Source organism: Mustela putorius, unplaced genomic scaffold, assembly GCF_011764305.1.
Source record: "Mustela putorius furo isolate JIRA1106 unplaced genomic scaffold, ASM1176430v1.1 tig00003836_pilon_pilon_pilon, whole genome shotgun sequence".
Taxonomy (NCBI): domain Eukaryota; kingdom Metazoa; phylum Chordata; class Mammalia; order Carnivora; family Mustelidae; genus Mustela; species Mustela putorius.
In genome coordinates this window covers 13,083,369-13,097,767 of record NW_025421989.1, presented here as the reverse complement: position 1 = coordinate 13,097,767, position 14,399 = coordinate 13,083,369, and the positions used below count along the sequence as shown (strand labels likewise).

Sequence of the window (14,399 nt, the reverse complement as noted above, 5' to 3'; positions counted from 1 at the left end):
GATGATGGGAGCAGTTTTGAACAAAAAGAACACTGACAAGGTGAAGCAAATTACCTGGACCCCACATTAAGTCAAGTTTTCAATTCAGTGATCTTTAAAATGCACTATGAGTTAGGCATGATCTCCCATGATCGCCCAGTGTTTACCATGTACAGATGTTTAAGGGCCCACCTCAGATCACTAGGAGGTAAAAATAATCAAACCTCGGGCTTTGATTTAATTGGGAAGACCTCCAACTCTTTTCCACGGCACCTCCACGAAATACACAAATGCAGGCCGCAGCATATCAACACCAAGACTCCAGACGAGCCACACTTATTATCATACATTTATTTTTAACATAGCACCCCAGTTTCACATCATGTACGTTTCCCAAAGTAGGAGACTTTTAACCTATGTTCTTCACAGACTTTCCAACAAATGTGAAAAAGAGGCAGTAAGGTTAGAGTCTACAAGTTACAATCCAAATACAGGTTACCCTATATTTATTTATGTTGAAGATCAATATACATAATGTTCCTAAGGCCTAGAAAATGAGTAAGACTCTGGCTAAGTAAACTATTAACACAACTTGTCAGCACATTATGAAAAGACAGAAGGCATCAAATATATACTTTGCTGTTATTCATTTTACTGTTCAATGTACCTGTAGTGAAAAAATAAACACTTTTATTCTCAAGATTAAACTAGACCATCAGCTCATTCTCTCTCCTGGCCCACTGCAATGAAGACTATAATGGCCCTTCTTGCCTCTGGCTTTCTTGAACATATTTGCGCTGAAGACAAAAAGAATGGCAGTGCTAAAGAAAAAGGTACACCCGGTTCCCAAGATAGGTACAGGTGAAGTCCTCATACAAGTTGACTTAAGATGAAACAAAAACAACAAATCTCAGCCAATTCAATTGCCGTATGATGGGGTACTTGCATCAACTGCGCCGTTCTGAGGGCAGAGCTTTGTGAAGGACATTTAGGACCCAGTCCTGTTGTCCAACAGAGTACTTAAGTAGGACGGAACTGGTCCCTGACTTTCCCTAGTAGAGCCCTCAAATTCCAATACAAGCCCCCTTGTAAGTCCCTTGTCCTCTGGTCTTCAGAGTCTCAAACCCATTTTCTCCAACTTCCCACAGCCATGAACTTAGCTTAGAGCAAGACAGGAGAACTCACCAAACACACACACAAATAAAGGTTTTCCCATTGTTACGAATGGAGCAAGGCTTCTGTAACTAGGACGAGTCCTCCCAGTTGAAACCCTGACTTTATCATCATGTAGTTTAGCAAATGTAGACAATTAACTATCTAAGCCTAAAAGCAACTGTGTACTTGGCATCTCCTGTTCACATCAACAGACTGGCTGTTTCAGGGAACACCTGTAAGGCAGCCTCTGAATGCCTGTTGCTGAGGGAGACAGCAGCTCTTAGGCTCTGTGCTACTTTTCAAGTCTGGTCCTCCATGCCTGGTCTTACAGTTCCTCTTGGGAGGGTCACAAAATCAGATGCACTTCTCGTTGTAAACAAGCAAAGTGGGTGGCTCGCAGAGTTAAGACTCACAGGCCAGTTGCCATCAGTGACCGAGCTGTTGGCATTGGTGGGCAGTAGCCTTTGGCCTGTGCTGACAGGGGAGGTGCCACCTCAGAACTCCAGAAACCCAAATCCCCACTTCTTCTAGTAATTTGAACCATGCTAAGTCATGGATGCAAAAAAAAAAGAACATAACAAAACACCCATCACGAAAGTGTAAATTCAAGAGATCCTTCGAAATCAGAGTTTTCAAAGAATGCAACAGAATAAGCCAGTTGGAAAGAGAAACCGAAGTCGCTGGTGTTCTATTTATTTAACAAGTGGAGAAAAAGACTTTCCTTCTTCAAACTGATATTACATTTTGTTCAAAATGTTTAAACCATGAACTACTAAGTCTTAGTCAATAATACGGGAATATCTGGTTGCTATGATGTTTGGAATTCTTTTTTTATTATACTTTCAAAATTACATTCCTTTGGTGAGGTCTAGTCAGGAGGTGTGATTGTAGTTTGTGCTGAAAAAATTTTTTAGCTGTAAGGTGTTATGCTGTAACTGAGATCTTTCCGACTACTGCTTAGAAGAAGATATTTGCAAATGCCTGTCTTAATTGCAAGAAAAACACCCATTCCAGATGATTTTTTATTGATCTTTCAAGTACACCTCTATTATTACCATGGTTGAGAGATCATTTAAGAAATAGACAAATTATCATTTATAAAGAGACTATAGAATCAAGTCACATATGAAGAGAAGAATGCTTTATGACAGTTCAGACACTGGTAGGAAATCAAAGAAAAATGCATGTTTTTGATTACTCCCCCTAAAATATGCTGAAATCGAACATTTGCAACCCACATAACTAAAGACATATCGAAGAAAACTGTAACTTACTACATATTGAGTTCATTTCCATCGCAGTAGTCTATTTTAAAAACAAACTCCCATAAGGAATATAGGAATGGAATCCATTCAAAGCAACAGCTGTCAAAAGTTCTGCCAAAAAACTTGGAGTAATTTATTGCATCATGAAAGGTGAGGTGTTCAGAAGAACAAACAGTTCAATCATATTCTTCCCTTCAGATTTTATTTTTTGCTTCAATCCAAGAGAAATATCTAGATCTAAAACTCACTGAAACACGTTTTCATACTTGAAGACTTACTAAGTAAATAAAATTCAATATGGTAAATAGAAGGAAGCCTTCTTGTCTATTTTTAGTACTGCTAGAGGCTAGAGGATGGGACTTAGAATCTGTAGCATTAGCTGGCATTCCAACTCTGCCACTACTTATCTTTCTACAAATTCTTAGGCTAGAAAATGTAGTGTCTGATGGTCTTGGTTTCCCCACAAGCAAACTGCAGAAGACAGGTACAAGTCCTCTCAGCTCTGCCATCCTATTCTCCAAGGAGAGTAAAATGGGCCTAGCTTCCAGCTAAGATGTCTCCCTTCCCAATTAGGCCCAAAGCACTTCTCCAACATTCATGAAGCAGTTAGGTCTTTCCAACTAAAGCAAGTCCAAATGTCTGTCTGCCTTGATTACAACACGCACCTCCATTCCAAATATCTACCTCTCGGTTTTACTTCATGTCTGCTGGACAAGGAGAGGGCAAAAGCAACACACCACTTACAAGAGACAATGAGGCACCCCATCAGCCCACTATCAATTCCTACTGTGCTTTCATCCTTGGGACGACAGGACCCCTCTGAAGGAAGAACACTGAACAACAAGCTTATTAAACCCCCACGGATGGGGGCAACATCGACATTGTGTCCATTGAATTCTACCCAACAAGCAGATCTAATTTTGGAGAAGTTCTGTAGAAGAGGTATAATGGTGATTTCAAGAACACAGCCTTCCTATACACCACAGCGAAGGCTCACAGAAACATTAACAGGAGTTATAATCCTAAATTAGAAGTGCACATTCTGAGAAAACAGAGACATGGAAGAAGTGCACTGGTCAGGTAGTAATAATAGTGTGCATTTGTTTGTTTTAAATCCACTTCTAAGCAACTAGTACACTGCGGTCACCACTAAGTGCAGTCAGAGGTCATTGACATTGATGTATGCTTTAATGCAATGCTCATCTTAAAATATTGGTGAGACTATGCAACTCATGGGACTTGAATTATCCAATGTGAGCTTGTTCCTTTAGCAAAAACCAAGCCGGCTAAACAATTTCTCTCACTCTGGCACTGATTTGATGGGGGAAAAAAACAGCACTATTTTTTTTAAATGTATACTAAAGACTAATATTCCTGAGTTCGTATGCCTCCTTACTGGACACACAGTGCTATCTCGAGGGAGCGCATCGGTATGGAAGACGAGGAGACAGAGTGCACACGATCTTTCCTGAGTGGAATGTAACAAAAGCTAAGCATGCCATGGAATGTCTGCAGCAAGGACACTGCTGATAAAAATAGCTTTAGCCCCTAGATCTCAGGACACGGGAAAAGAGGTTACCTCGAAAGTCTGCACCGCCCATTCATAATCGTAGGAAGCATTTAAAATGGCTCCAAACTCCTCCCAAGGGATAGAAAAAACAACCAAAAGGGAAGGAAAGGGGGACTAGAGAAACGGTTCAAACTCTGGGATTTTCAAAATCAAATCAATTCAAAAATCTTTTCATATGCACAGAAGAGAATCAACAATTTGTTTTTCTTTGGGAAAACAACATCTGCTTGAGCCTTTCTCTTCTACCATTAAGCTATTGATAAAGCTTGCAAATAAAATAAGGGAGCATTAAATAAACACCTCCTTATTCTAAAAGCTGTCAACTCTACGGCAACCGAAGGCTTAATCCCTTATCCTAAACCACCTCAAAAAGGACCCCAGGCACACCCCACACCTCTACTCTAAGAATGGGTAAATTAGCAAAATGCACAAGAGAGAGCATTTCTTGTAATCAGTCTCTCAAAGTGATGTGAGAGTGGGCGTGCCCGGATCCCTGTGGGGTCACTCACTTCCCACTTTCACCTTGGGCTTTCAGGAGGAGTGGGTGACCAAAACTTCTACAGCATACTGGCTTCTGTGATTTGAGCTCACGGTCTTACATCACATACGCTGGAGACAGCTGGGCTCTGCTAGTCGGTGCATAAACCAATCACTTCCCAAGGTACACTTCACAGAGAACAAACAGTTGTATATCCAGAGTGAAGGTCAGTCTTCTTTCATTATCCCTTCATACTCAATACAATCACAATCCGCGTTAAAATAACAAAGACAAAAATAACTACCAGAGTTGTTGGATTGCTGGTAACCACCATTTCCCCTTCTTCTCCAGGGTGGGTACCTGGGTTCAAGCAACAAATATTGATCAGTCCAAACAGTCTCTTCAGCCTTTCACATCTGATGTGTGGTCTCCAAAATCATGCATTCACAGACATGGTATCCCATGCAGGATAAAAGTAGAAATTTGACAACTATTTATTTAATTTGATCAGGTGAGGCGCTTAAAGCAGACTGCTCTTGCCCAAAAATTGACATGAAAGGACTGAGTTCTATGAGTTGATGGCCTAGCTGGGCCAAGGTAAATAGATCTTTGACAAAACTTCCACTTTACAGAGGTGCAAAGACCCAATAAATCTCTGCCATTCAACAGAAAACAATAGTTATGTATTATTTATAGCTAGATACAATGTCAAAATGGCACTAGAGAAGCAATTTTTGGCATATGGTGGCAGAGGGCACAGTGCCTGTCTAAATCTGATGTTCTTGTTTTAGTTTTCACTTTTATTATCATCATGCCAAAGACTAGCCAGTTGGAATCCCAATTATTCAGGAAACCAACCTACTGTATTTGATATACATACAAAAATAAAACAAGCATCCTGAAGGTATTGATGTTTTATACAAATCATAAATTCTTTAAATAAATAATGCTCTACTTGTTTTTAATTGCTAGAAGATTGGTTTTTGGTAAGGAGCAACATCTAACAACTTGAGGAAGTACTTAAGAATGGGAGATAAATCCCACTGAAATTACAGTTTCAAGTGTGATCATCAGTTGTATTTTTTCCACCAGAGTAAAACGTGTAAGTGAAGTACAAGAGAAAAGGAAATATGGATTATATTCCGCGGCTTGCAGTTTTTCACCCAGTCTTGGACATCTCTATGACAAGTAGTTGGGTTGAAATATTCAAAGGAAATATCTTGGCAGAAAAAGTCACCCACTGTTACTTGAATCTTGGGGGTTACAACACAGTGACTGGACGCAGTTGTTCCAACTGATTTTCCAATGCAATCCGTTCTTGATGAACCTCCTGATTTGTACAAAACAGAGAGAAGAAAACAAAAAAGCAAAGGGGTCATTTCCTGGGTTCATCCCTAATTCATCAGATATTAAAAAGACACTTGTAGGTGAACCCACAAACACTGAACTACTACACGACTCTAGGACAAGCTGACTAGAAGGCATTGGATTTACAATTGGTGACTAGACAGAGGCGGCTTCACAATTTGTCATCTTGCAGCTCCTCTCTGAAGATGAGGAAATGAAACTGACTGACACCACCCCAGCCTCAATCTCATTGGCGGTTTTAACAGGATCACTGGCTGGCAGAAGTCGATGTTAAAAATCAAAAGACAGACACTGGGAGAGAGCAGAAAAGCAAAAGCAGAATGCTAATAGTGAGAGGTGAGCCAGCAGGGCTCAATTTCTAGCTGCGATCTCTCATTTCTAGTCCAGTACCACACCCTGGCGGGTCTGAGGGATGAGCAAATGCACTGGCCATCCCTCTGCCAAAATACCATCTTGGCTCCTGCACAAAATACAGCTGAAGGTGTGACTGCATGGCTAAAGGCAGGGAGAAAGAAAAACAGGATCAGCCATCTGCTCTTTGGGAATTAAGCTTTCGGTCCTAAAAGAAACTTATTGGTAGGAAGACGGGGAGACAGTTAAAGACATTCGGAAGTAGAATCAGTTAAGATGGGAACGAACTCTAGGAAGGCTCGATTCTGAGATGCCCAGGAAGAATCAGCTTGCTAACCGTCCCACCAGAATTCAAAAGGCATTTATTCACCCCCTCCTACCCAGCTGTCCAAGAGTCTTTGATTAACTGTCTGCTATGAGCCAGATTCTGCTCTAGGTGTGATGGTACCGGCAAAGAACAAAATTGATCAGACCAACGCCCTCATAGGCTTTATACTCAAATGGCTAGAGAAAGACAATAAAGAATGACATACTTTCAAAAGGAGATAAATATGATGAGGTAATAGAGGAATCTGGAAGACAGGTAGAGCAGCTAGTCAGGGAAGGCTTCTCAGAGGTGATGCTATCTGAGCAGAGATTAGAATGAATGGAGGGGTGAGCCATATGAAGACATGGGGGAAGGATATTCAGGGAGACAAAACGGCAACTACAAAAGCCCCAAGGGAGGGAACAAGCTTGGTGTGTTGGATACCAGAAAGGCCTGTGTCACCAGAGAAGGAGCCAGGAAGACACTGGTAGGAGCTGAAGTCTGAGAGTTAGGCAAGGATCTTATGGAAACAGTCAGGAATGTGGACGCCATTCACAATACAGGGGGATAGCTTTGTGGGTTTTGAATCAGGGAATGGATGTGGCTTAATTTGGAATTCAAAATGTTTCACTCGGCATAATCTCCTCCAGTCCCATCCATGTTGATGCAAAAGTTGGGTATTCATCCTTTCTGATGGAGGCATAATACTCCATTGTATATATGGGCCACATCTTCTTTATTCATTCGTCTGTTGGACATGTGGGCTCTTTCCACAGTTTGGCAACTGTGGCCATTGCTGCTATTCAATTATCATATGGTTTCACTTGTGGAACATAAGGAATAAAATGGAGGACATTAGGAGAAGTAAAGGAAAAGTGAATTGGGACAAATCGGAGGGGGAGACAAACCATGAGAGACTGCAGACTCTGAGAAACAGACTGAGGGCTTTAGAGGGGTGGGGGTGGAGGGCTGGGTGAGCCCAGTGATGTGTATTAAGGAGGGCATGGATTGCCTGGAGCACTGGGTGCTATACATAAACAATGAATCTTGGAACACTGCATCAAAACCTAATGATGTATTTTATGGTGACTAACACAATAAAAAATTTTTTTAATTAAAAATGTTCACTCTGGGGACGCCTGGGTGGCTCAGTGGGTTAAGCGGCTGCCTTCAGCTCAGGTCATGATCCCAGCGTCCTGGGATCGAGTCCCCTTTGGGCTCCTTGCTCAGCGGGGAGCCTGCTTCTCCCTCTGCCTCTGCCTGCCACTCTGCCTGTGCTCGCTCGCTCTCTCTCTCTGGCAAATAAATAAATAAAATCTTAATTAAAAAAATAAAAATAAAAATGTTCACTCTGGCTACTGTGTAGACAGTGGATTGTAGAGCAGGGCAAGAGTGCAGGCAGGGAGGAGTTGCAGGGTTACTGCATGAACCCAGGTGAGAAATGACTTTGATCAGGGTAGCAGCCACAAAGATGGAGAGAACTGGATGAATTCTGGATATATTTTGAATTTAGAATGGACAGGACCTGCTGATGAAGGTCCCATTTCCCTCATACAAATCAAGTACAGATGTAGGAAAGAAAGAAGGTGATTTGGGATCTACACAAGTGGGTGGTCAGTAAGTGGTACCGAGAACAAGAATAGATAAGAAATAGGCATTTCAAAGAAACGGTTGGGAATGAAATGTCTGAGGTGTGTATTAGATACATTAAGAGGAAATGGCGAGTAAGCAGTTAGAATTGTATGTCCAAAGACCAGAGGTAAGAGAAGTAGAGTTTGAGACAGAAATTGAGGATCACCAGACTATGGGTGATCGTCAAAGTGCTGAGACTGTGTATCATCTAGCAAAAGAATATAGACAGAAGTTGCAGGTGAAAGATAGAACTGAACACACACGGCATACTCAGTCCCAACTAGAACTCCACTAAAACAACAGAAAAAAAATTGTTTTTTTTTTAAAGTCACAAACACAAAAGAACAAGACAAACACAAGGAAAGAAGTGATACCAATACAATTTGCAAGCAGGAAGGCAAACTGATGACTTAAATAAATGACTCAGCAAATCCAAGCAAAATAAATGTGGGCATTCTACCAGTTGTTACGCTGCTGCATGGTGGGGTCTGTCCATAAAGTGACCCAAATACTCCTTTGTTCAAGGGTCCTGCATCACTTGAGCTAGAACATTTTCCCTCATACAGATCAAGTATAGAAAACTAAACCTAAGCTAAGCTTGGGGACAAAACAAGAACCCACCTGATTTTACAGAGAAGAGTCTCTGAAAGAGTCAAGCTGGCAGCGCCAGATACCTACATAAGTGGAAGTGGAAGAGGGGAGGAGGATGGCTAGAGTGTGTTGGCTGAAAGTTTAGCTTCATAAGCAATTAGTTCCCCAGCTTCTTCCTGCTACTAGGACAGAATACTGAAGAGTTATTCCTTGAAAAGGTAAAACACAGAGCCTCTTGATTAGCAGTACAGAGATACAGTTGAGGATGAGACACTGGACTGGAACTAAGGAGATTAAATAAATATTCTAGATACTGAGACCCACAGCCCTCTCTCTCCACTGAGCCAGATCTTTCCCCCCATGTAGGAGATAAGGAAAAAAAAATCTCTCCAGAAATTCTATCAGATTAAAAAGAAAGCACCAATGATACTGCCTTGAAAGGATCCCCAACTATACAGCCCAACCAGACTGTTGGGAGGCCGAAGCTCAAAGCTGACAAGCCCCATAACATGCTATGCCCGCCCAGTGAGCACCTGCATCCTTCTCCTAAACATAAGCAAAGGACCATCAGATAGTGAAGGGAAACATCTAATAAGAAATACATAACAGGAAAATAGAAAAGTTTTCAGGAAGAAGAAAAATACTACCAGTAATAAAAGATATTACAACAAAGAAATGAGAATAGGATACCTTGAAAAAGAAACAATCAGAGAACAAAAAATGAACTCTTGGTTATTAAATAACCGTTTGAAAACTTAAAATTAACTAGGTCTTCAGAAATGGACAAAAAGACAAAAATAAAGAAGGACTGAAAACAGGAGAAAAAATATGAAAACATTAGAGAACCAACAAGCTAAGAGTTTCAACATCTGAAAAATATCAGCAAGCGAGAACAGAGAAAATGGGCAGGGGAGTGGGGGTGGGTGGGTGAGGAAGAAACATGGAGAAAACACAACAATAATAAAAACCAAGAAAACCCTCAGAACTGAAGAATATGGGTTTCCAAATTAAAAGGGCTTACCAAGAAGAGAGAACAGTATATGAAAATTATCTATACCAAAGCAAAGTAAGAGGGGAGAAAAACAATAAAACACAAAACAAAAACAAGTTTACCTACAAAGATTCATAAAACAGAATGAAGTTTGACATTTTAAAAAATCATCTATTATATGGTAAGACTGACTTTTTTAGTGCATAGTTCTGTAAATGTCAACACACATATGCATTTGTATAACCGCCACCACAAAGAGGGGATGTCACAGTTCCTACAACCAAAAAGCTCCCTGGTACAACTCACTGATCTACAAACCTTCACCTTCATGCACAACCTCTGGCAACTACCAGTCTGTATCCCAGAACTGTAGTTTTCTCTTTTTAAGAATGTCAAATAAAAGGGATCAAAAAGTATAAAACCTTTCAACCCTGGCTTGCCTCACTCAGTGTAATGTCTTTGAGTTTCGTCCAAGTTATGTGTATCACTGCTTTTATTGCTGAGTGCTATTTCATTGTGTGAATGAACCACACTTAACCTATTCATCCTTTGAAGCACATCTGGGCTGTTTCCAGGTTTTGGCCATCACATAAAACTGTTAAGAACATTCACGTATGGATTTTTGACTGAACGCAAGGTTTCATTTCACTGATGGATACCCAGGAGTAGGACTACTGGGTCACATGGTCAGTGTATCTACAACTTCCTAAGAAACTGTCAAATGACTTTTCAGAGAGGGGTAGCATTTTTCAGTCCCATCAGTGCATGAGAGTCCCAGTTGCCAGCACTTGGTGTTGTCATTATTTTCTGTCTTAGCAATTCTAATGCGTGTGTAGTGGTACACGATCACAGTTTTAATTTGCGTTTCCCTATGGCTAATGATGCTGAGTATCTTCTCACATGTTTATCTGCCATCCTTATATCCTCTTTGGTGAAGTGTCTGTTCAAGTCCTTCGCCCATTTTTAAGTTGAGTTTTTGGAGTTTTGAGAGTTCTTAAGTTTGGAGAGCTCTTTATATAATCTGGATACAAGTCCTTTGTCAAATATGTGAGTTGCAAATATTTTTTCCCATTCTGTAGCTTGTCTCTTAATTCTCCTGACAGTATTTAAGGCATAGCAAAATTTTTAATTTTGATGAAGTACAATTTAATTTTTCTGTTCTAGGTTATGCTTCTGGCATCATTTCTAACACCAGGTCATGCACATTTTTTCCAATCTTTTCTTCTAAAAGTTTTATACCTTTATGTTTTACATTTGCATCTATGACCCACTTCAAGTTAATCTTTGTATAAGACTGAGGTTTTGATCAAGGTTCATTTTTTTTCACATATGGAAGACCCATTCTTAAAAAACAATGGTTGAATGAGTTGATGTTGCATCTTTGTCAAAGATGGGATGGCTATATTCATGCACTCTCCTTCACAACCCTCTATCCTACTCCACTGATCTATACATCAATCCCTCCCCCCAAGCTCATACTGTTTTGATTACTGAAACCTGATACTAAAGTGAATCCTCCAACTTGGTTCTTCTTTTCCAAATGTTTTAACTATCCAAGTTCCTTGGCCCTTACACAAAAATTGTAAGATTAGCTGATCTATACCTACTAGGCCTGCTGGCACTGTGAAATTGGCATTGTAGTGAATCCATAGATCACTTTAGAGAAAAATAACATCACTACTATGTTAAGTCTTTCAATGCACGAAAAGCGAATGTGTCTCTCCATTTATTTAGGTCTTGGATTTCTTTTAGCAGCACTTTATAGTTGTTTTCAATGTTCACAACCTAAGTGTTTGGATGAATTTATACCCAAGTAATTCATCTGGAGGAAGAGGGTGGCAAGATACTGTAATGGCAGTGTTTTTCATATTTCTATTACCAGTTGTTCATTACTTACAGAAAGAATATGATTGGTTTTTATGTGTTGACCTTATATTCTATAACCTTCACCAGCTCAATGAGACAATGAAAATTTAAAAACCAATTCAATTTGCAATAGTGTCATGAAAAATTAGGAATAAATTTAGCAAGACACATGTAATACATGTATACTCAGACTAGTAAGAGAAATCTCACAAGATATAAATAATTAGAAAGATGTACTCTACTAGCAGACTGGGAGATGCAACACAGTTGAGATTTTCATCCTCCTTAATATGATCTGTAGTTTCAAACAAATCCAATCATAATTGTAGCAAGCTATTTTGTAGCAAACGACACATTGATTCTAAAATTTATGTGAAGCAAAGGCCCAGACCATCCAAAGGAATCTTGAAAAAGAGCATGTTGAAAAATTTATACCACCGGATTTTCTTACTATAAAGTAACAGTAATCAAGATTGTGTGGTACTGGTGTAAGAATCAGCAAATAGATTAATGGAACAGAGTAAGAACCCAGGGGTGCTTGGGTGGCTCAGCCAGTTAAACATCTGACTCTTTGTCTTCGGCTCAGGTCATGATATTAGGATTGTGAGATTGAGCCCCATGTCCAGTTTCATGCTCATTGTGGAGTCTGCTTGAGATTCTCTCTCTTCCTCTTCCTCTGCCCCTCCCACCACTGGCGTGTTTGCTCTCTCTCAAAAAAAAAAAAAAAAAACAAAAAAACAGAAATAAATCTACACTTATATGGTCATTAGACTTTTGACAAGGGGACCAAAGTAATCCAAGGAGGAAAAGAAACTCTTTTCAACAAATGGTGCTAGATTAGGTACTGATGTAAGGAAAAAATAAGCCTTGACCCTAATCTCAAACCATACATAAACTTAATCTTAACCAGGAGTGACATCAGAATCTTGGCTATATAAGACATGTCTTGTCCATGTCCCCCTGCCAACAACAACATCCAAAAAAAAAAAAAATCTGCCTTTCATTCATGGGCAAAATGCCTTTGTGAGAACTGTGGGATACAGTACCATACATACACCAAGAGATCCAGGAGGAGTCTCACCCAGCCATGTATTGGGTAATAGGCACACAGACCTCAGTCCCAACTCTGGACCCTGCACTGCCCTCTGAACCAGCTCTAAGCCACTATCTGGGAGTCAATGGAAAACACTATTTAAGACAATCACCCATGAATGACAGAGCCTTGGTGGAAATCTAAATTTCCAACAGGGAAGTTCTAGCACAGTGCTAGAGGAGAAAAAAATAGTAGTCTGGATGCACTGGAGGAGATAAGAGAAACTATAACATTCTACTCACATCACAAGGTAGCACAGCTTAGGGCCAAGAGAGATCTTCTCAGCCCATGATTTCCCCCACAGGGGTAACAAGAGTATGTGAGTACACACCCAGGTTCCCCAGCTGTGTGGGACACTGCCAAGTAGGTTCAATTCTCTCTTGCTCCGTCCAGAGTACTGAATTATGAACTGCATGACTGAAAGACAGAAAGCAGGTAGGGGAGCAGCAGATAGGACCCTCAAAAGATATTGAAGGAAACATGGTTCCTACCAAATGTGTTCATAGCACTCATCAAGAAGCCTGCTCGTTGGGGCACCTGGGTGGCTCAGTGGGTTAAGCCTCTGCCTTTGGCTCAGATCATGGTCTTGGGGTCCTGGGATTGAGCCCCGCATCGGGCTCTCTGCTCAGCAGGGAGCCTGCTTCCCCCTCTCTATCTGCCTGCCTCTCTGCCTGCTTGTGATCTGTGTCAAATAAATAAATAAAATCTTAAAAAAAAAAGAAGAAGAAGCCTGCTCGTGAGTTTCTGGGGATCTTCCCACTGCCCACAGGGTACTTCCCAGCACACCTCTAGCCTTACTCACTCTCTCTCTCTCACACACACACCCTGATCCTGTACCACATACGTGTTCACACTCCCTAGGCAGCAAACTTTGGCAGGTGGTTGGTGAGGATATGCAGAAAAAGGCTGTGCTGGCTCAGATTGGTGGGTCACAAAGAAACAGCAAAATTGAGCTTTAGTGCCACCTTGGTGAAAACAATAGAGAGGCTGCTAGCACTTAGCCAAGTGTTTTGCAGGATCAGGAGAAGGTGTATAAGCGTAATAATTCCGCCACAAGAGGGAGCAAGAAATGTCAAGCAGGTACATTCATAAAAGGTCTGAGAAAGCCTCAGAATCCCTAGCAGAACTGATGAAATGTACTTGTCTCCTGAAGGCAGTTCATAAAGACTGCAGAAAGTGGCTGCTATTTCAAATATGAAGACAGCAATGCAAAATCTCAAGGAACATGAAAAATTAAGGAAACATGACACCAACAAAATACTGCAGTAATGTCCAGTAAACAACCCCAAAGACATGGCGATCTGTGATTTACCTGCTAAAGAACTTAAAATAGCTGTTTTAAGAAAACTCACTGAGCTACAAGAGAACACAAAAAGACAAAATCAGGAAAACCGCATTAACAAACAAAATGAGAAGTCTACCAAAGAGACAGAAGTCATAAGAAAGAACCAAAGAGAAATTCTGGAGCTGAAGAATGAATGAAAAAAAAAATTACAGCAAAGAGTAAAACCATCAAAATGGCTCAAACAGAAGAAAGAATCTATGAGACAGAAGACAGAACTTTAAAATTATACAGTCAGAAGAGAACAACCACAAAAAAGAACCAAAAAGAGTGAAGGAAGGCTATATTACCTATGGGGTAATATTCAAAGAAATAATATGTGATTTGCTGAACTTCTGGAAGTTGAAAAGAGACAGGGGCAGAAAACTTATTTAAATAAATATTGGGGAGGAGTCAAGATGGCGGAAAAGT

General features: G+C 40.5%; 1 protein-coding gene across 4 annotated transcripts in view; it reads right to left on the bottom strand.

The window, feature by feature from the left end:
• Positions 1 to 315: 315 nt before the first annotated feature.
• The window catches only part of REPS2 (RALBP1 associated Eps domain containing 2), a 229,191-nt gene continuing 215,107 nt past the window's right edge, over positions 316 to 14,399 (bottom strand). For all 4 annotated transcript variants that reach the window (XM_004758909.3, XM_045089340.1, XM_013059620.2 and 1 more), the window contains one exon: positions 316 to 5,777. In XM_004758909.3, the coding sequence (XP_004758966.2) occupies positions 5,709 to 5,777 (69 nt within the window). In that variant the 3' untranslated portion in view covers positions 316 to 5,708. The remainder of the gene's footprint in view (positions 5,778 to 14,399) is intronic.